Source organism: Artemia sp. Qi Xiang Cuo, chromosome 6 (assembly GCF_049724085.1).
Source record: "Artemia sp. Qi Xiang Cuo chromosome 6, ASM4972408v1, whole genome shotgun sequence".
NCBI classification, from domain to species: Eukaryota; Metazoa; Arthropoda; class Branchiopoda; order Anostraca; family Artemiidae; genus Artemia; species Artemia sp. Qi Xiang Cuo.
In genome coordinates, this window is record NC_142799.1 from 25,405,014 (window position 1) to 25,428,092 (window position 23,079).

A 23,079-nucleotide genomic window follows, 5' to 3' on the forward strand; every position below is an offset into this window, starting at 1 on the left:
GATTATTTAAATTATATTGTGTCTCATTTAATTCTTGTTATTTGACATAATAAATTCGTATCGTATCGTATAAACTTTGGAGGTGGCTCATTTGATTAGAAATTGAGAGTTCTAGTTCACTTTTTAAGAGTCAAAAGAGATCCGAGCTCAACTAGACCCCCCTCTCCCTAGACCTTTTTCCCCAAATTCATCCAATACAAATTTTGAGATAGCCATTTTTTTAAAATAGTGAAAACATCAGATAACAAAAACTCCAGGGTCGACACAACCCCCCAGATCCCAGGGGCCAGGGTTTTGAGTTATGCCCTGGAGGCATATAAGGTTCTCATGTAAGAAGTGGCTGTAAAAACTTCGAAGGTAGCTCATTTGATTGGAAATTGAAGGTTCTAGTTAGCTTTTTATAAGTCAAAAGTTGACAGAGGCCATCTACCCCCCCCCCCTGACACAAATACTCTTTTCCCCAAATGCATCAAATGAAATTTTTGAGATACCCAGTTTGTTTCAAATAGTCCAACAATATGATAACAAAAACTGCGTTGTCAACATACCCCCCCCCCGAGCCAAAGGAAGAGTTGTAACTTATGCTGCGGGGGCATATACGGTTTTTATGGAAGAGGTGGTTGTATGAACTTTGCAGGGGACTAATATGATTAGAAATTGAAAGTTCTAATCCTCCTTTTAAGAGTCAAAAGTGATCCGATGGCGACTAGCCCCCCCCCCCCAATCCCTCCCAATCTTCTTTTCCCCAAATGCGTTCAATCAAATTTTTATATAGCCATTTAGTTCAAAATAGCCCAAAGATAATATAACAAAAACTCTAGGGATAAAACGGCCCCCCCCCAGAATCTCAGGGTAAATGTTGTAAAATGTTCCCTGGGGGCATATAAGGCTTTTATGGAAGGGATGGTCATATAGACTTCCGAGAAAGCTTATTCGATTGTAAATAATAATTTCTAGTGTCCTTCTAAAGAGTCAAAAGTGATCATAGGGCAACTAGCCCCCCAAGGCCCTTTTCCCCAATTGCATCCAATAAATTTTTTTAGATAGCTAGTTTGTTCAAAATAGTTTAAAGATAAAGTAACAAAAACTCCGGGGTCGGCACATCCCCCCCCCCCCCAGAGCCCGGGGGTAAGTGTTTTAAGTTATACCCCAGGGACATATAAGGTTATATGTAACGGGTGGTCGTATAAACTTCAGAGATGGGTCATTTGATTGGAAGTTCAAAGTACTAGTTACCTTTTTAAGAGTCATCAGAAGTAATTGGAGGGTATCTTCCCCCCCCCCCACACCTTTTTCTCCAACTACATCCGATATAGATTTTGAGATAGCAATTTTTCCAGAATAGTCAAAATCCAGATGGCTTTAAATTGGGGTTTAAGCAAAACTCTCTAGCTCCCAGGACAAGAGCTGAAACTTATGTAAGTTGTAAGTTCTTGAGAATTGAAAGTGATCTAAAAGTAACAAGTCTCCCCCCCCCCTTTGTGCTTTTTTTTCCAAATGCATCTTATCAAAACTTTTAAATAGCCATTTTGTTCAAAATAGTTCAAAATTCAAATTACTATAACTTAGGGGTTAAGAAATCTTCCCTAGCGCCCGGGGCAAGGATTTTAACTTATGTAAGTTGCCCATTATTAGAATAGTAGGTTTTGTGGATGGAGTGGTCGTGTTAACTTTGGAGGGAGCTTAATCGATCAGAAATTGAAACTTCTATCTGTTTTTTAAGAGTCAAAAGTGATGAATGGGTCTCTAGCCCATGCCCCACTTTCCCAAAGGGCATCTGGTCAAAATTTGGACATAGCCATTTTGTTCAAAATAGTTCGAAGGCCGAATAATTATGCTTCCAGGGTCGACCCCACCCCCCGCAGCGCCGAAATGGCTCCGAGTTACAGAACTTAATTATTGTTACTTTGATATTTTGTTTATACTTTGATACTTGCTTTTTTTTTCTATGTGGTAACTTCGATACAAGGGTTGTAAGTTGTGCAAGTTGCTTATTGTTACTTTGATACTTTGTTTACATTGATATTATTACTTTGATGCTAGTTCTGATACTTTTATGAAAGTTTGATATTGAAAAAAAAATCTTATTTTTAAAAAAGGAGTTTTTTTTAACTTGGAAATTTTTGCAATCAAAAAACGAATAAAAATTAATTAAAAAAACTTTGAACGTTTTTTTCCCCAATTCTTTCCAAAAGACAGCGGGTTATGTATTTATAACACATAGGATTTTTAACACAAAATAAATTTGGGCACTATGTATATCCAAAATAGTTAAAATCATAATTTGATTGCATGAGTGGCTAGTTCTCTTACTTAGAATTATCATTCTCTTTCGCAATTAGGTACAAAATTCTGCAAAATTATTCAACCTTTTTTTAATTATAATAACTGGGAGAACAGAATTCAAAGACAAGTGAAAATTGGATTAAGGATTGGCTGATGTGTCGTCTTCAGGGAGTTGGGGTATGTACTTCTAATGAATGATGCCCTCACTATTAACAAGAGTATGGCTACTGCCAGTTTTCCTGACTGGAAAAGTGTCATTCTCTTGCTTAGAATTATCCTTTTCTTACTTAAGTAGCTACAAATTTTAGTAAAATTAGTTTACCTTTTTTTTGTTATAATAATTGGGAGAGCAGAATTCAAACAGAAGGTAGAATTGGATTAACGATTGGTTGTTAGACCGCGGTCGTTTTCAGGGAGTAGGGGCTGTGTACTTCTACTGAATCGTGTCTTCACTACAAACAAGAGTATGGTTACAGCCCGTTTATCTAATGGCTAAAGTATAAGGCCTACTCCATATTTGGCGCTTTACTATAAGTAATTATATTACAAATATTTTCTTTTGTTCTTATTACAACAATGAAAATAAAATGAAAATTGCAATAGGCCCACTAGGCCCTGTGGCTTTCACTATTCCCGAAGTTTTGGGGATTTCCCCGAAAATCTTGCAAAAACGAAGCAGCAAAAACGATTGAGCCTAGAGGTGTCAAAGCTTTAAATCCGGCCTGGTTGAAACAATTCTTGAGCTGGTGAGCTATCAGCAATTATTATCATTATGTATTCAGTATTCAGTCTGATTTATTAGTTCTTACCAAAACTGTTAATTAAAAAAAAATATTTTGAAATCAGGAATTTTGAAAAACTTGAAACTTTGATACTCAAAAACAAACAGAAATTAATTTAAAAAAAAAATTCACGAAAATGAAGTTTTCTAAAGAAAAGTAAAGTAACTATTAAACTTTTAATCGGGATACAAAGAAACCTACAATAACTCAAACTCAAAACCAACAGAAGTCACAACTAAAGAATAAATGAAACCCAAAACAAACAGAAATTAAATAAACAATCATAGCAAAAAAATATATATCATGCACTAATATATATTAATAAATAAATCTCAAAACGAGTAAAGCTTAAGCTGAATGTGCAAATCAAACTTATAACGAACAAAAATATTTTGCTATTGAGGCATAAATTATACCCAAAACGAAAAGAAATTAAATAAACAATCATAGCAAAGAAACAAACAATAGTTACTAATATAAATATGTAGATAAATCTTAGGAGTAAAACTTAAATTGAATATGCAAATCCAGCTTGAAACAAACCTGACAAAAATCTCTGCTAAGAAGAGTTTGGGTTTTGCCTCCTTTTTTTGCTGTAAAACTCTTATTATTATATTACAAAAATTATATTACAAATACTTTCTTTTGTACTTGTTACAACATTGAAAATTACAACATTGAAAAAGTCTAAAGCCTAGTACGTCATTGGTGCTTCACTGAAAACGAATTATATTATAAATATTTTCTTTTTCAGTTATTGCAGTATTGAAACTAAATATAAAATTACAGTAAAATAAAATTTTGAACTGATGATCTTTCAACAGTTAATAGCATTATATATCAAACATTCAGTTTGATTTTATTTGTACTTTTAAGACTGTTCAAGGCACATAAATTTTTCAGTAAAGAGCCAATGACGCAGTAGGTTTTAGAGTTTTACAGCAAAAGAAGGAGGCTAAACCCAAACTCTTCTTTGTAGAGAATTTAGTTTGTTTCAAGCTGTATTTGAATATTCAATTTAAGTTTCATTCGTTTTGAGATTTATTTATTCGTTTATATTGGTACTTGATGTATGTTTTTTGCTATGATTATTTATTCGATCTCTGTTTGTTTTGGATTCCAGTTATTGTTAAGTATTAATTTAAGGTTGATCTGAGTTTTAGTTAAATTAGGTTTCTATTCCTTGTGATCTTAAGTTTAGTGCGGCCTTTACTTCTCTTTATAAATCTTCTTTTTCTGAAAGTTTTTTTTTTTAATTAATCATAAAAGTGAACTAAATTGGAAGTCATAAATTATTGTTTTTACCCGGGAAGAGAGGGGACAATCGTAAAAAAAAATCCTTGATAATTTGATTAGCGAGTGTCAAAAAATTCAAATAAGTATGAAGTGTCAGGGGATTGGGCCCAAATCAGCCCCTGCCTTCAGCCCTAAGTGATTCAAAGCCTATTTATTATAAATAAATAAAATGAGTGTTAATCAAATGTATTTGCCCTAAACTAAATAGTATTTTCACAAAAACTCAAATTTATTTACATTAAGAAAATTTCTAAATATTACTTTTCAAAATAGCGGAGGGTTATTACTTTTTTCAAGCCTATGAAAATCAAAATCTTAAACAATATTCATTAAAGATGAACAAAAGAAGCTCAACTGGTCTTATAGCTACAGGACAACTCTAAAACAGTAATTTTACCCAATATTCCAGGGGAATACCTTATTTTACAAATTTTACTGACCTGGTTTTGTTTTACAGTAATTTTATAGAAGTATCTAGGGCTATATGAGACCATTAGATGAGGGCTAGGGATGAATTGTTTACAATGCAAAACAAAGCCATAAAAATGGACATAAAATTAGTAATCTAAAAATGTCTCTTTTGTTCTAGCATGCCTCCTTCTGGAGAGCTGCTATTCCAGACATTTACCATAGACCCTTATTTTGGAAATACATTCAAAGCTTGAGTTTAATCTTGGAAAATGCTGTTTAATTTTGGGTCATTATACATAAGAGTCCATAACTGACATAGGGGCAAGGTGAACATACTGCTCAATTTCTTTTTGCATGCTCTTTCCAAATATACTAATCAATTACCTTTCAAATGTACTCCCTCCCAACCTGATGGTCCTTTATATAGCCGTAGTAATGTATTTCTTCATTACATCAATACAGTCAACCTTTTAGCTCCTAAATTAAACCGGATATCTTCTCAGTTTGTGATTTATCTATGTGTATGGCTGAGAGAGTAATTTACCAAAATATTATTTGAAATGATTTAAAAAATCGTATAGTGATGGAAGGAAACTTTATAATCTGATTAGTAAAAACATCCTGCATATTGTAAAGTGAGAATCTCATTGTTTTCTTTTAGTGTTTAGATAGGCTAAATATGGGACCATCAGAGACAGAGAGGGGAGCAGAGTGGATTTTCAAGCAAATTTATTATTATATTTCAAAAAAGCATACAAAAAGAATCAAGTGGTATATTCACCTTGTCCCTATGAAGGGCTGTCTTGTATGGGAGGGGGGGGGGGCACCCCCAATGTGTTTGGGAGCTCAGAAAAAAAGAGTTGGTAAAATTGTGGCAAGAAGTACCATAATTTTCCAACTCTGTCAAATTTTTTGGTTTGGTTAAATAAATACCATGAAAATGCTGACATATCATCTACTGAAATCTTGAACTTGGTTGGTAAATGCAGTAGTTTCACCAACTGTTGCCATGATTTTACAGATGGTGCCACAATTTTTCATTTGGTTAAATAAAGAGCATGGAAATAGTGACATGATGTATACCAAAATCTCAATCTTGGTTGTTAAATGCAGTGGTTTTACCAAATCGTGCAGTGAATTTACTTATCATATTCAAAACAGACATTATGCAAATTTTTTATAAGAAATATTTGGTAAAAATGACCACCCAGTTGGTAAAATTCCTTGTCCCCCCCCAAACATTCTGGCTAGTAACGACCCTGTTCCTATGGCAGTTATTAGATCACACAAAATTTCACCTTCTTACCATTAGGCGTAGCTGTAGAAGCAGTCACAGTAGAAGTATTGGTATTACTAGTTGGGGGGGGGGGCGCCCCCAATGTTTTTGGGAGCTCAGAAAAAAAATGCTAAAATTGTGGCAAGAAGTACCATAATTTTTCCAACTCTGTCAGATTTTTTGGTTTGGTTAAATAAATACCATGAAAATGCGGACATATCATCTACAGAAATCTTGAACTTGGTTGGTAAATGCAGTAGTTTTACCAACTGCTGCCATGATTTTACAGATGGTGCCACAATGTTTCATTTGGTTAAATAAAGAGCATGGAAAAGTGACATGACGTATACCAAAATCTCAATCTTGGTTGTTAAATGCAGCAGTTTTACCAAATCGTGCAGTGACTTTACTTATCATACTCAAAACAGACATAATGCAAATTTTTTTATAAGAAACATTTGGTAAAAATGACCAGCCAGTTGGTAAAATCCCTTGTCCCCCCCCCCACACATTTTGGCTAGTAACGAACCTGTTCCTATGGCAGTTATTGGCTCACACAAAATTTCCCTTTCATACCATTAGGCGTAGTTGTAGTAGCAGTCACAGTAGAAGTATTGGTATTACTAGTAGTAGTATTAATAACATTAGCTGTAGTCCTAGTAGCAGCAGTAGTATTAACATATTGCCTTTTGGTCAGTTGAACATCACTCTCATTTAATCCTGGAAGTTTAAACTTAATACAGTTAGCCATTGAATGGCATTGCTGATATGCCGTTGTGATAACCTGTATATTCATATACTTCTTGAAATTTTCGTCTCAATGATGTTAGCCTTCCAAGTAGTTGCAATAGAAGTAGTAGTTGCAGTGGTAGTAGTAGTAAATTTAGCATTGATAGTATTATTAGTATTGGTGTGCACGTATTGCCTTTTGGTTAGATGATCTTCCCCTTTAAGCATTCTCTGGAAGTTTCAACTTAATACCCAGGTCAATTCTCAAGATACACCCTTTGACAATGTACTTGCACATAGCATCCTTTGATTTAGTTCAAATTTCCCCTCAATATTGTAAATGGGGTAATGGGGTAGTAGTTGTGGTAGCAGTAGTAGTGGTGGTAATTGTAGTAGCAGGGTTGACATGCAGTAAATATTTGTTTGGTCGTCTCCCCTATCATTTCTTGGAAACTAAAAGTTAGCTTGCACAGTCATTCCTGAGTTACGCCTTTTGATAATCATATACACATAATGTGTTTTGATTCAATTCGACCCTCTACTCATTATTCCCTGAAAGGGTCACCTGAATGTCTTTTCGTTGTTTTGGAAAGTGAAATTCAAAATACATACCTTTCTCCATGACATATACTTTACGTAAACAATGAACAAATTGCCCTGAGGACTGTGGGGAGGCTAACATCCCCAGATACATAATTACTGGATCTTTCAACAATTCTGAACGAAATCGCTCTTAAAATTTTGATCGGATGTGTTTTGGGTAATTATAGGCTGGGGGGGGGGGGAATGGTTGCCCTCCATTTACTTTTGAATCTTAAAAAGGGAACTAGAACTTCTGACTTCCAATCAAATAAGCCTCCAATCAATCAAAATAAAACCTTATATACCCCAGGGCATAACTAATTACCCTTGCCCCTGGGCTCTGGGGGGCTGTGTCCACCTTGAAGACATTGTTATACGCTCTTTGGACAATTGTAAACAAAATAGCTATCTTATAATTTTGATTCAATGTGTTTCGGGAAAAGAGGATGTTATGGAAAGGAGGGGGGTAGTTGCCCTCCATTACTTTTGACTTTTAAAGGGAACTAGAACTATTGTCCTCAAAGACATAATTTAATGGGAACTAGAACTATTGTTCTCAAAGACATAATTTCCAGACCTTTGAACTATGCTGAACAAAATGGCAATCTCAAAATTTTGATTGGATGTGTTTTGGGACATGATGGCTGTGGGGGGAGGGGGCTGGTTGCCCTCCAATCCCTTCTGACTATTAAAAAGGACAATAGCTCTTTCAATTTCCAATCGAATGAGCCCTTTTCGATTTTTCTACAACAACTACTATACAATGTGCCCTGGTCTAAAACTAAAAAAAATAAAATAATAATAATAATACATTGTGCCCACATTGCTCTTTACTTAGGCAGTACCATTGTGCTGCCTATGATAAGCACAAATAATGACTCAGCAAATTAAAATTCCCTGTGTGTCTGCATTTTAATTTGTGGGCAGAGATTGTGGAAGATGTAGTAGTATTGTAACTTGTGTAGTCAGTCTGCTTGGCCTCAAAATCATGCTTGTAAATAGATTATATCTTGTTTTATTTTTTACTAGAGCAGCAGAGCGTCATCAACTCTATTGTTGAATCTTAGCAAAATAGGAGTAAGATTAATGTCACTAAATTTTGACTGCTCAAATCACAAAATTTGGTGTTTGTTGGTTTCAAATATGTCAAAGTATGATATTTTAGGTCCTTGTATCTAGATTTCTTTGCTTTTAAGGTCTTGCAAACAAAATATCCAAGTATTTGTGTCCTGAGATTTACCTTGCGGAGATTGAATTGCCACCTTTTGGTTGATATAAAAAAAAACTATAAAAAAGTAATGGAAGAACATCCATTAAAGTCCGTGCGAATCTTATTATTTTGAGCTGGGAAAGTGCTTTCCCAAAAAGGCAAGATTAGCTTTAAGAGCTTGTTTGTAAATGTTTTTTATTCCATTTGAATGAATTGTCTTTTTTCACTTCGTTTGACGTACCAGTCCTGGTTGGACTTCTTTGAAGTAATGATGCTAGGGCTGTTTTGAAAATATTTTAGTTTTAAAAATTGTATTTTAATTTGAGTTCTTTTATATTCGTTTTTTCTTCACTTGTTTTGCTGAGGATCGCCCTTGGATATAGGGTCAAAATATTCATTTAAAGTTGCGTTCCACTTATATAAAAAATTTCCCTATCGTTCTACTTGCTGCTTAAAAAAGTGCTTTTTTAAGAATCAGATCTACTTCAAGGTAAAATATCCTGATTGCCCACTCCATAAGAATGTGGATGTCTGTAACCATCTGTTATTATTTCTTTAAACACATTCTAAAGATGCATTGGATGATTAAAAAACAATTTCAAATTTCAGCAGCCAATATTTTGGATTGCATGACATCAAAGTTATGGATAACAAATTTGAGCCTTGCTCCTGAACATAATTTACTTGCACTTTGTCTCAAATTTTGTGGCATAGCCTCCAGCAGAAGTATAAAGTCATCAAAGAATTTGATTCGCCAGGACAGGCAGAAAATTTTCAAGAAGCTTAAAGGAAGAACAAACAAAAGTAAACAAATGGATTTAAGAGTTGGACAAGTGGCCTTCAATAATGTTCAGTTTGGTAAATTTGAATTATTACTTTTTTATTTATTTAATTTTTACGTAATATTCCACATCAGTTATAAGTATAGGTGCACGCAAAAGAAGGTGATAGGTAGGGAATACCCCAAGTCTAGTCCATAAGACTCCATAGAAAAATCTCAGAAGTATGGAATTTTTTTTCCAGAAGAGGGGAGAATCTGCCAAGTCGTCCTCAGTGCTAAAAAAAAGAAAAAAAAAACGAAAATCTAACCTTTCGAAGTTTACCCGACAACGACAGAACAGACCTTCGAGTGCTGTTCTGTCGTTGTCGGGTAAACTTCGAAGGGTTAGATTTTTTTTTTATTTTTTTTTTAGCACTGAGGACGACTTGGCGGACGTCCTTGTCGAAATATTTGCTTGTTCTTCGTCTTCATGTTCTGCCACTGGCTGACAAAATCCTCGTTTTCTCACCTTTTTTTATTTTATTTTTTGGTTTTATTATTTTCTTTCCTCTCTTAGTTTCATATTCCATTTGAAAAAGGCCTTAACTTCTAATCGTTTTTTTTTTCGATCACTGCGGACCCCCCTTCCATGGAAATTATTTCCTGGAAATCCAAACACGGTGAAAATTTCCCCGGACAATTCTCTAGAACATCTCTACATGCAAAATTGAGTAGACAAAAAGAAAGTAAGACATAAAAAGAATTTTGTATAGGAATTCTGTCAACCTCCACCCCCCCCAAAGGGTAAAAGGTCCTCTGGGGAGCTCACGCCTGGAAATTTACCTCCACACGGAAACCCACCTTAAGCACAAATCTCCCCTCCAAGAAATGTCTGCATACTTCCCAATAACAATTATTACATGTAAACAATGAGGAAATTTCATACTTAAAGATCTATCCCCAGGGGATGGTGGGGGAGGGGCATATGCTATCTCCAAAGGCATGGTTTGGGGGATTTTTCAACCGTGCTGAACAAAACAGCTATCTCAAAATTTTGATTTGGCGATTTTGGGGGAGAAAAGAGCGTGGGAGCGGGGCTAGTTGCCCTCCAATCTTTTTGGTCACTTAAAAAGGCACTAGAACTTTTAATTTCTGTTCAAATGAGCCCTCTCCCAATGGTCTAGGACCATTGATTTGATGCGATCATCCCTGGAGAAAAAAAAAGTAAATACGCGTCTGTGATCTTTCTTTTGACAAAAAATACAAAATTCCACATTTTTGCAGATAGGAGCTCAAAATCTCTACAGTTTGAATCTCTAGTTTGCTGAATATGATGGTTTGATTTTCATCAAGATTTCTTGATTTTTAGTGGGTGTTTTTCCCCTTTTTAAAAAATCCAGCTAATTTTATCAGCCTCGTAGCCTTTTATGGGTAACATTAGGCTTAGTGAGTCTTATGTATTTAGAATGAGCATAATAGGCCAATTCTTTTAATATATTTATTGGCATCAAAATTCCGCTTTTAGAGTTCCAGTTACTATTGAGGCGTATTGCTCCTTACTTACAGTTCGTTACTACGAACTGTTTGTAAAGAAAGAATATTCTTCAAATCCTTATCAATCATGCATGGTAAATATATGGTAAACCTGTCAAACCACTGGATTGGAAATTAAGAATTCCATATTATGATAGTTAAAATAATCTAATTTTTCATTAGTTTTATATTTTCGTATATACCTTTACCAAGAGACCAGAAATCTTTTACATGAGAGAATGAAATGCTCTATATCCGGCTTGCAGCGGTAGCTAGCAACCTAGTAAGAGACGATCACGTCCAATGTTAAGAAATATAAAAACCCATAACTCTTAAAAAAAGTTAGATCAAAACAAAAAGTACGCCATTAGAACCGCCTTGTCCGAAACCCCTGTATAGGAAACTTTCTGTCCCTTGGCTTGAACAACAAGGGAAATATATTGGCTTGAAAATCAAGAAAAGTGGCAGCTACTACAACATTCTGCCTAAACGGCATACTTTTTTTCTTTCTTTTCCACAGATAGCTTGGCACTGGAACATCGTAGAGAGTTGTTCAATGGCTCATTTTAAAGGAAATTAATTTGGTTAAAAATCTTTTGTAACTTTAAAAGAGTAACTTCTAATCATTTATAAAAGAGAATAAATTTTTCCACTAAAAACTGCATTTTTGATGTCTTTTCATACTGCAGTCTTTTCAAAGATATTTGATTTTTGGTCATAAATCATAATCGTATACCAGCGGTAAAATTTGAACCCACGCCTCCAAAGAGACTGGTGGCTAACACCAGCACCTTGGACCACTCGGCCAGGCTGCCTCTCATAACTATATATGTGAATCTGGGTTGCAGCAGTAGCTAGCAACCTAGTAAGAGACGATCAGTCCAATGCTAGGAAATATGAAAACCCAGAACTCCTGAGTCTGATCAAAACAAAAGTACATCATTGGAACCACCTTGTCTGAAACCCTACTAGATAAATAATGAATGTCGTCATAGTTTTATTAGAGCTATGACGTGAATAGAAAATCCGGGTTGCAACCTAGTAAGAGACGATCACGTCCAATGTTAAGAAATATAAAACCCATAGCTCCTAAAAAAAAGTCAGATCAAGACAAAAAGTACACCATTAGAACCGCCTTGTCCGAAACCCCTATATAGGAAACTTTTTGTCCCTTTGATTGAACAGCAAGGGAAATATATTGGCTTGAAAATCAAGAAAAATGGCAGCTACTACAACATTCTGCCTAAATGGGATATTTTTTTTAATTTTTTTTCTTTTTCACAGATAGCTTGGCACTGGAACATCGTAGAGAGTTGTTCAAAAGCTCATTTTAAAGGAAATTAATTAGGTTAAAAATCTTTTGTAACTAAAATAAATTATATCTAAAAGAGAATAAATTTTTCTACTAAAACCTGCATTTTTGATGTCTTTTCATACTGCAGTCTTTTCAAAGATATTTGATTTTTGTAAATTATCCGGGTTGCAGCGGTAGCTAGCAACCTAGTAAGAGACGATCACGTCCAATGTTAAGAAATATATATCCGGGTTGCAGCGGTAGCTAGCAACCTAGTAAGAGACGATCACGTCCAATGTTAAGAAATATAAAAACCCATAGTTCCTAACAAAGGAGTCAGATCAAAACAAAAAGTTCACCTTTAGAACTGCCTTGTCCGAAACCCCTGTATAGGAAACTTTCTGTCCCTTGGCTTGAACAGCAAGGAAAATACATTGGCTTGAAAATCAAGAAAAGTGGCAGCTACTACAACATTCTGCCTAAACGGGATATTTTTTTTCTTTTTTTCTTTCTTTTTCACAGATAACTTGGCACTGGAACATCGTAGAGAGTTGTTCAATGGCTCATTTTAAAGGAAATTAATTGGGTTAAAAATCTATAGTAACTAAAATAAATTATTTCTAAAAGAGAATAAATTTTTCCACCAAAAACTGCATTTTTGATGTCTTTTCACACTGCAGTCTTTCAAACATAATCGTATACCAGCGGTAAGATTTGCACCCACGCCTCCGAAGAGACTGGTGGCTAACACCAGTGCCTTGGACCACTCGGCCAGACTGCCTCTCATAATTTGGGTTGCAGCAGTAGCTAGCAACCTAGTAAGAGACGATCAGTCCAATGCTAAGAAATATAAAAACCCAAAACTCCTAAAAATAGAGTCAGATCAAAACAAAATACATCATTAGAACTACCTTGTTTGAAACCCTACTAGATAAATAATGAATGTCATCATAGTTTTATATTACAGCTATGACGTGAATAGAAAAACACGAAATTATATTGTTGTTTCTGAAGACGTCATGAAATAATACCATTGCGCCATGACGTCATGAAATAAAATCATTACGCCGTGACGTCATAATTAGTATATAAGAAAAGTCAAAACTGTAAATGGTCTCATTCTTGATTAGATAATGGTTAGATCAAAGCAAGCTGCACGCAAGTTGAAAAAACAGTACTACACAAACAACAGAGATAGTATCTTGAAAAGAGAAAAGCAAAGGTATTCAACCGACCAGGCGTATTGAGAAGTAAAAATTGAGAGAGCAAAATTACAATAAAGAATGAACTCTAATAATATTTTGTAATCATGAAATATAAAATATAGTTATATAAAATATTACTAAATAACCATACGTGATGTAATGAGCGACATGAAGTAAAAATTGAAAAAATCAATTTTTACTTTGTTTTCATTTTTAGTATAGAATTGGTAAGATTATATACAACCAAAATGTTTATGGTATCTGAGCAATAGTTTTAATCTTTTAATTTAGACTAGAAAAATACCTAAAAATGTTAAAATTAGTTTAATTTTCGGTTAGGTTCTTGGTACTTGATACGCGACTTAAACATTCAACTAATGATTAAATAATGGTCAAAGCAAAGCAAGCTACACGCAAGTTAAAAAATAGTACTACACAAAAAACAGAGATAGCATCTTGAAAAGGGAAAAGCAAAGGTATTCAACCGACCAGGCGTATCGAGAAGTAAAAATTGAGAGAGCCAAAGAAAACAGCACGGAACGTTATCACAATGATGAAGATTATAGACACGCGAAAATTGATAGTGACAAACAGGGTTATTCTAATGATTTAGTTTATAGACATGTAAAAATTGAGATAGCTAAACAAAAGATCAAGGAGCGTTATCACTATGATGAAGATTACCGAATCAATTAGAAAATTCGTATATTAATTTTGAAAGGAGTAATTGCAGTTTATGTAGCAGTAATAGAAATATATATACAAGTATACCTATCGACAGCGAAGGAAAAGCAATAATTTTCAAATATGGCGAAAACGAACCTGTTAGGGTTATTTGTATATGTTTTTGTAAGACTAATGATTTAGAACAAATTCCTGGAACACCTAAAGAAATAAGTATTTCTAACTGTGTTTTATTGTAAAGAACGAATTCTAAACTATAATAATATGGGAATAGACTAATACAGTTAGCTAGAGCAAAGGGCATTGACAAATTGTCTAAAATTATATTCAAGGATGAATCTGGGTTGCAGCGGTAGCTAGCAATCTAGCAAGTATATTAAGGATCGGTATGACATATCAAGTTCATTAAATCGAACAAAAAACAAAACTAATTAAAAAAATTTCAGGTATTTTACATAAAAGACGATCATTGGAATAACAAACAATTGCATACATTGGAATTAGTTAGCTACTTCATTGTTTGAGGTTCGTCTCTTACTATTTCAAATATCAGTAAATTACGATCACTGAAATAAAAAAACCATTCAATACATTGGACTTAGTTTAGCTACTTGATTGGTTAAGGTTCGTCCCTTACTGTTTCAAAGAAGAAAATTTATAAGAAAGAACGACCTCTTACCTATACTAAATTTTATAGGCCACTTAACTATAGTATAGGTTATTAAAGATTACATAAAGGACAGACATAGTTGATCCGGGTTTTCATATTAAAAGAAGATCATTAGGATACCAAACCATTGCATATATTGGATTTAATTATCCGGGTTGCAGTGGTAGCTAGCAACCTAGTAAGAGACGATCACGCCCCATAGTAAAAACTAAAGTAGCCCATAACTCCTGAAAAAAAGATTCAGATCCAAACAAGAGGTACACTATTATATATACGCTGTGTAGTATACGAGACGATCACGTCCAATGTTAAGAAATATAATAACTCATAAGACGATCATTTGAATAACAAATCATTGTATACATTCAATTTAGTTATCTACTTGAATGTTTGATCCTGTTGCAGCGGTCTCTACGTTTAAGTTAGGTTCATTTAACTTAGACTATCATGAGCGCTCATGATAATCTAAGTTAAATCCGGGTTGCAGCGGTAGCTAGCAACCTAGTAAGAGACGATCATGTCTATCCGGGTTGCAGCGGTAGCTAGCAACCTAGCAAGAGACGATCACGTCCAATGTTAAGAAATATAAAAACCCATAGTTCCTAACAAAGGAGTCAGATCACAACAAAAAGTACACCATTAGAACCGCCTTGTCCGAAACCCCTGTATAGGAAACTTTCTGTCCCTTGGCTTGAACAGCAAGGGAAATATATTGGCTTGAAAATCAAGAAAAGTGGCAGCTACTACAACATTCTGCCTAAACGGGATATTTTTTGAGCTGCAACCCGGATAGACATGATCGTCTCTTACTAGGTTGCTAGCTACCGCTGCAACCCGGGATGAAATAAAATCATTACGCCGTGACGTCATAATTACTACTTAAAAACGACAAAGATGTAAATGGTTTCATTCGTGAATTACATACTGGTTAGATCAAAGCAAGCTGCACGCAAGTTAAAAAAACAGTACTACACAGACAACAGAGATAGTATCTTGAAAAGAGAAAAGCAAAGGTATTCAACCGACCAGGCGTATCGGGAAGTAAAAATTGAGAGAGCAAAACAAAACAGCAAGATGTGTTATCACAATGATGAAGATTATAGACATGCGAAAATTGAGACAGCCAAACAAAAGATCAAAGAGCGTTATCACAATGATGAAGATTACCGAATCAAATATAAGAAAAAAGAAAAGCAAAGATATTCAACCGACCAGGTGTATCGAGAAGTAAAAATTGAGACAGCCAAACAAAACATCAAGGAGCGTTATCAAAATGATGAACTTTATAGAGAAGCAACAGTTGAGCAGGCTAGACAAAAGATCAAGGAGCGTTATCACAATGATAAACTTTATAAAGAAGCAACAATTGAGCAGGCTAGACAAAAGATCAAGGAGCGTTATCACAATGATTAAGATTACCGAAAAATATATAAGAAAAAAGTTGCTACCAGAATAATGGGTAGATACTGGGGTGACAAAAGCTATAATGAAAAAATTAAATTCTCTGCGAGGTTGTACCGAAGAACGCATAAGGACAAAGGGAAAAATTATATAATAAAGAACGACCTTTTGCCTATACTAAATTTTATACGCCACTTAATCCGGGTTGCAGCGATAGCTAGCAACCTAGTAAGAGACGATCACGTCCAATGTTAAGAAATATAAAAACCCATAGTTCCTAAAAAAGGAGTCAGATCAAAACAAAAAGTACACCATGAGAACCGCCTTGTCCGAAACCCCTGTATAGGAAACTTTCTGTCCCTTGGCTTGAACAGAAAGGGAAATATATTGGCTTGAAAATCAATAAAAGTGGCAGCTACAACAACATTCTTCCTAAACGGGATATTTTTTTCTTTTTTTTTTTCTTTGTTTCCAGAGATAGCTTGGCACTGGAACATCGTAGAGGGTTGTTCAATAGCTCATTTTAAAGGAAATTAATTGGGTTAAAAACCTTTTGTAACTAAAATAAATTATTTCTAAAAGAGAATAAATTTTTCCACCAAAAACTGCATTTTCGATGTCTTTTCACACTGCAGTCTTTCAAACATAATCGTTTACCAGCGGTAAAATTTGAACCCACGCCTCCAAAGAGACTGGTGGCTAACACCAGTGCCTTGGACCACTCGGCCAGGTTGCCTCTCATAAATAATATATATGTGAATCCGGGTTGCAGCAGTAGCTAGCAATCTAGTAAGAGACGATCAGTCCAATGCTAAGAAATATAACAAAACTCCTAAAAATAGAGTCAGATCAAAACAAAAGTACATCATTAGAATTACCTTGTCTGAAACCCTACTAGATAAATATTGAATGTCGTCATAGTTTTTATAATAAAGAACGACCTCTAGCCTATACTAAATTTTATACGCCACTTAATTATAGTATAGTTTAGTAATTCAACAGATAGCATGGCACTGGAACATCGTAGAGAGTTGTTCAATGGCTCATTTTAAAGGAAATTAATGGGGTTAAAAACCTTTTTTAATTAAAACAAATTATTTTTATTACATTAAGAAATTTTAATTATGTTCCTTAAGAAATCATCATAAGTAAAAATTTCCCATACGGAAATTGAACTCAAGCCTGCTGGGTGAGAGCTATCCCAACCTCTAGACCATATAGGATATATTAAAATATCCAATTAATGCAGTTTATATTAAAGAACAAATTATAAACCTAGTTAGCTGCCTGATTATTTGAGGATCGTCTCTTACTATTCCAAAGAAGAAAAAGCCGTAGGCTTTTTCCTGTTTGTAATTTTATAATAAAGATCGAACTCTTCCCTATACTAACTTGAATAGGCAACTTCACTATAGTTAAGATTACAGTATGTATATCCGGGTTGCAGCGGTAGCTAGCAACTAGTAAGAGACGATCCGGGTTGCAGCGGTAGCTAGCAACCTAGTAAGAGACGATCACCTCCAATGTCAAGAAATATAAAACCCCCCAACTCCTAAAAAAAGAGTCAGATCAAAACAAAAAGTACACCATTAGAACCGCCTTGTCCGAATCCTCTATAAAGGAAACTTACCTCCCTTTGGCTTGAATAACAAAGAAAATATATTGGCTTGAAAATCAAGAAAATTGACTTTTACCACGTTATTCTCCACAAACGGGATATTTTTTTCTTTCCGCTTTTTCTTTCTGCTCAGCTAGCTGGGCACTGGAAAATCATAGAGAGCTGTATAATAGCTCATTTTAAAGGAAATTGCAACATCTAGTCACTTTTGTATTTAAAAATAAAATACTTTTTAAAGTAGAATCAATTTTGTCAAAAAAATTGCATTTTTGATGTATTTTCATACTGCAGTCTTTTCAAAGATATTTGAATTTTGAAGCAATAAAACAGTCCATGTAATGAACTCTATAGTAATAATAGCTACTTGTCTCAATAGTAACCGAAACTCCTGGAACCAAAATTTTCTTTTTTGGCTTAATCGCTAAAATTATTATGTAAACTGCAAAAATATTTATGATGCCTAATCAGTAATAGTAATTTTTTAATTTAAACAACAAAAATACATGAAAATTCTAAAATTAGTTTTGCTTTTTGTCTCCTGGAAGAAATTTTTATAATAAAGAACGAACTCTTGCCTATAATAGATTAGATACTCAACTTAATTATAGTTAAACATATAGTAATGATAGGGTTTTATTGATAGCTGAACTACAAATTAAAAGAAAAAGACACCAGCTGGATTTGTTACATTAAAATCCGGGTTGCAGCGGTAGCTAGCAACCTAGTAAGAGACGATCACCTCCAATGTCAAGAAATATAAAACCCCCCAACTCCTAAAAAAAGAGTCAGATCAAAACAAAAAGTACACCATTAGAACCGCCTTGTCCGAATCCTCTATAAAGGAAACTTACCTCCCTTTGGCTTGAATAACAAAGAAAATATATTGGCTTGAAAATCAAGAAAATTGACTTTTACCACGTTATTCTCCACAAACGGGATATTTTTTTCTTTCCGCTTTTTCTTTCTGCTCAGCTAGCTGGGCACTGGAAAATCATAGAGAGCTGTATAATAGCTCATTTTAAAGGAAATTGCAACATCTAGTCACTTTTGTATTTAAAAATAAAATACTTTTTAAAGTAGAATCAATTTTGTCAAAAAAATTGCATTTTTGATGTATTTTCATACTGCAGTCTTTTCAAAGATATTTGAATTTTGAAGCAATAAAACAGTCCATGTAATGAACTCTATAGTAATAATAGCTACTTGTCTCAATATCCGGGTTGCAGCGGTAGCTAGCAACCTAGTAAGAGACGATCACCTCCAATGTCAAGAAATATAAAACCCCCCAACTCCTAAAAACAGAGTCAGATCAAAACAAAAAGTACACCATTAGAACCGCCTTGTCCGAATCCTCTATAAAGGAAACTTACCGCCCTTTGGCTTGAATAACAAAGAAAATATATTGGCTTGAAAATCAAGAAAATTGACTTTTACCACGTTATTCTCCACAAACGGGATATTTTTTTCTTTCCGCTTTTTTTTTCTGCTCAGCTAGCTGGGCACTGGAAAATCATAGAGAGCTGTATAATAGCTCATTTTAAAGGAAATTGCAACATCTAGTCACTTTTGTATTTAAAAATAAAATACTTTTTAAAGTAGAATCAATTTTGTCAAAAAAATTGCATTTTTGATGTATTTTCATACTGCAGTCTTTTCAAAGATATTTGAATTTTGAAGCAATAAAACAGTCCATGTAATGAACTCTATAGTAATAATAGCTACTTGTCTCAATAGTAACCGAAACTCCTGGAACCAAAATTTTCTTTTTTGGCTTAATCGCTAAAATTATTATGTAAACTGCAAAAATATTTATGATGCCTAATCAGTAATAGTAATTTTTTAATTTAAACAACAAAAATACATGAAAATTCTAAAATTAGTTTTGCTTTTTGTCTCCTGGAAGAAATTTTTTTTTCATCTCAGTTCAAATTTATTATTGTATCCTGGAAACAAACTTTTTTTGGTTTGTAACCCGTAAAGTACATTCCATATTATTGTCTCATAATTGCAATTATTTTAGTTTTCAGTCCAGAATCACTAAACTTATTATGTAAACTGCAAAAATATTTATGGTGTCTAACCAATAATACTAATTTTGTAATTCAAACAAGATAAATACCTGAAAATTTTAAAATTAGTTTTTTTTTATGCTAGGTTTTAGATACTCGACACGGGATTTTGTGTGCTTAATAATTTTAAACCTTGAAAAAATATGGTCTCACGCGAGTGGAAAAAAAATAAAGAATAACCAAAAAAAAAATAAAAATATAACAATCAAAATTTCTACTAATATAAAACTTTACTACACAAAAAATAAATCTAACATACTGAAATATCAGAAAAGTTTATTTAAAAGAGATAAAAATGCCACCGAACGCAATAAAGCTCGAGCACGCGTAAGGATTGCTACTAAGATGTCTTGTGATCCAGGATTTAAGAAAATGAAATATGACAGAGCAAAACAGAGGTATCTTACGGATCAGGGGTATCGAGAAGGGAAAATTGAGACAGCGAAACAAAAGAGCAAGGAACGGTATGATAACGATATAGATTACCGAAACTAACATAAGAAAAAAGTTGCTACCAGAATAATGGGTAGATACTGGGGTGACAAAAGCTATAATGAAAAAATTAAATTCTCTGCGAGGTTGTACCGAAGAACTCATAAGGACAAAGGGAAAAATTACATTCAGAAATACAAGAAGATGGCAAAAATGCAGGCTGATCTTTGTAAATTGAGAAACATTTTACGCATGTTTTATCGGGATCACGAAAAGTATTCGAAATTACAGATTAAAATTCTCTTTGAAAGAGCGGATGCTGTTGAAAAGTCGGCTAGAAATGCTTTGGCAAAGCTTCATAGCAATATCCAAAAGAAATGTTGTCAGTTTAACGAAAAGCTTCCAAGGTGTGGATTGGCAACTGTGGAACAGTTTATAGATGCAATGGAAAATGTTCGACAACACAGTGAATATACGGAGGCGTACTTCTTAGAAAATTCGTATATTAATTTTGGAAGGAGCAATTGCAGTTTATGTAGCAGCAATAAAAATATATATACAAGCATACCTATCAACAGCGAAGGAAAAGCAATGTTTTTCAATTATGGCGAAAACGAGCCAGTTAGGGTTATTAGTAAATGTGTTTGTAAGACTAATGATTTAAAACAAATTCCTGGAACACCGACTCAAGAAAAAAGCATTTCTAACTGTGTTTTAAACAGTTCTTTTAGTTCTACTGAATATTTGGCAAAAAATTCTCTGTGTAGTAGAACAAACTGTCCTGAAAAGTACGAGACAACTATTGAAAAATGCTCTAAAACTAGATCTGACAAGGAAATTATGATGGCTGAAGTCACCTATAACAATCTGAGTAAACATTCAAAACCAAAAATTGGGCAGCAGGTTACTTGGCAATGTCACCCTGATATCTGCAAGCTCTATCCGACGGATATTGAATTATGTCAAATTCTTTTTGATATCCTTGAAAACAATATAGCATTAAAATTTTCAACTGACAAAGTGGTTAATTTCTACCTTGGTGGCTTGGATTATTGTGAAATCAATTACAGGGACACAAGAAAGCATGGGCATTCGTTATACTGTAGCCCAAATGAGGGATGTCAGAGCTATTTGCGTTCTCTAAGGGCACTAGCTCCACATTTTCCTGTCTTGAACTGTTTCATTAATAGTGTATATAAGGCAGTATCAAAATGTAAGATTATACAACATATTAATCTACTAAAAGTCGAGGGCTCGTACAAGGAACTAAGTCATTACATAGAAGAAGTGTCAAGTAGACTCTGTCGTAATAATAGTCAAGACTTCATTTACGGTGATAGCAATATTAGAGTTTCTGTGGATGAAAATACAATAATAAAATTATTTGGTTATAATAAAGAACGACCTCTTGCCTATACTAAATTTATAGACCACTGAACTATAGTATAGGTTAGTAAGGTTTACATAAAGGACTGATTATAAATAACAAACAACAGCATGTAATTGAATAGCTTAGTTGTTATAATAAAGAACGAACTCTTCCCTATACTAACTTGCATACGCAACTTCACTATACTTAAGATTACAGTATTTATATTATACATCATTATAAATTATAAAAGGTTCAAATGTTCGAAGATACATGAAAATTCTAAAATTAGTTTTGCTTTTTGTCTCCTGGAAGAAAATTTTTTTCATCTCAGTTCAAATTTATTATTGTATCCTGGAACCAAACTTTTTTTGGTTTGTAACCCGTAAAGTACATATCTCCATATTATTGTCTCATAAATGCAATTATTTTAGTTTTCAGTCCAGAATCGCTAAACTTATTATGTAAATTATAATAAAGAACGACCTCTTGCCTATACTAAATTTTATAGGCCACTTAACTATAGTATAGGCTAGTACAGTTATTATATTTAAGGTCAATATATTAAAATTTTCCACTAAAAGACGGTCATTGGAATAAAAACCCAATACATACATTTGATTTAGTTAGCTACTTGATTGTTTGAGGCTAGTCTCTTACTATTTCAAAGAAGAAAAAGCCGTAGGCTTTTTCCTGTTTGTAATCAATTAGAACCTTTAATTACAGTAAAGAACGATCTCTCGCCCATATATGGGTTGCAGCGGTAGCTAGCAACCTAGTAAGAGACGATCACCTCCAATGTTAAGAAATATAAAACCCCCCGACTCCTAAAAAAAGAGTCAGATCAAAACAAAAAGTACACCTATAGAACCGCCTTGTCCGAAACCTCTATAAAGGAAACTTACCGCCCTTTGTCTTGACTAACATTACAGTATAGAACGATCTCTCGCCCATATCTGGGTTGCAGCGGTAGCTAGCAACCTAGTAAGAGACGATCACCTCCAATGTTAAGAAATATAAAACCCCCCAGCTCCTAAAAAAAGAGGCATTTACATTAAAGGACGTTCATTGAAATAACAAACCCTTGCATACATTAGACTTAGTTAGCTACTTGATTGTTTGAGGTTCGTCTCTTACTATTTCAAAGAAGATCCGGGTTGCAGCGGTAGCTAGCAACCTAGTAAGAGACGATCACGTCTAATGTTAAGAAATATAAAAACCCATAGTTCCTAAAAAAGGAGTCAGATCAAAACAAAAAGTACACCATTAGAACCGCCTTGTCCGAAACCCCTGTATAGGAAACTTTCTGTCCCTTGGCTTGAACAGAAAGGGAAATATATTGGCTTGAAAATCAAGAAAAGGGGCAGCTACTACAACATTCTTCCTAAACGGGATATTTTTTTCTTTTTTTTTTTCTTTGTTTCCAGAGATAGCTTGGCACTGGAACATCGTAGAGGGTTGTTCAATAGCTC

At 34.1% G+C, this 23,079-nt stretch overlaps 1 protein-coding gene across 5 annotated transcripts in view; it reads left to right on the plus strand.

Moving 5' to 3' along the window:
* LOC148951034 (poly(A) RNA polymerase gld-2 homolog A-like) overlaps positions 1-23,079 on the plus strand; it is a 96,174-nt gene that overhangs the window by 13,671 nt on the left and 59,424 nt on the right. For all 5 annotated transcript variants that reach the window (XM_089090572.1, XM_089090575.1, XM_089090576.1 and 2 more), the window contains exon 2: positions 9,182-9,430. In XM_089090572.1, coding sequence (XP_088946698.1) covers positions 9,202-9,430 — 229 coding nt within the window. In that variant the 5' untranslated portion in view covers positions 9,182-9,201. The remainder of the gene's footprint in view (positions 1-9,181; positions 9,431-23,079) is intronic.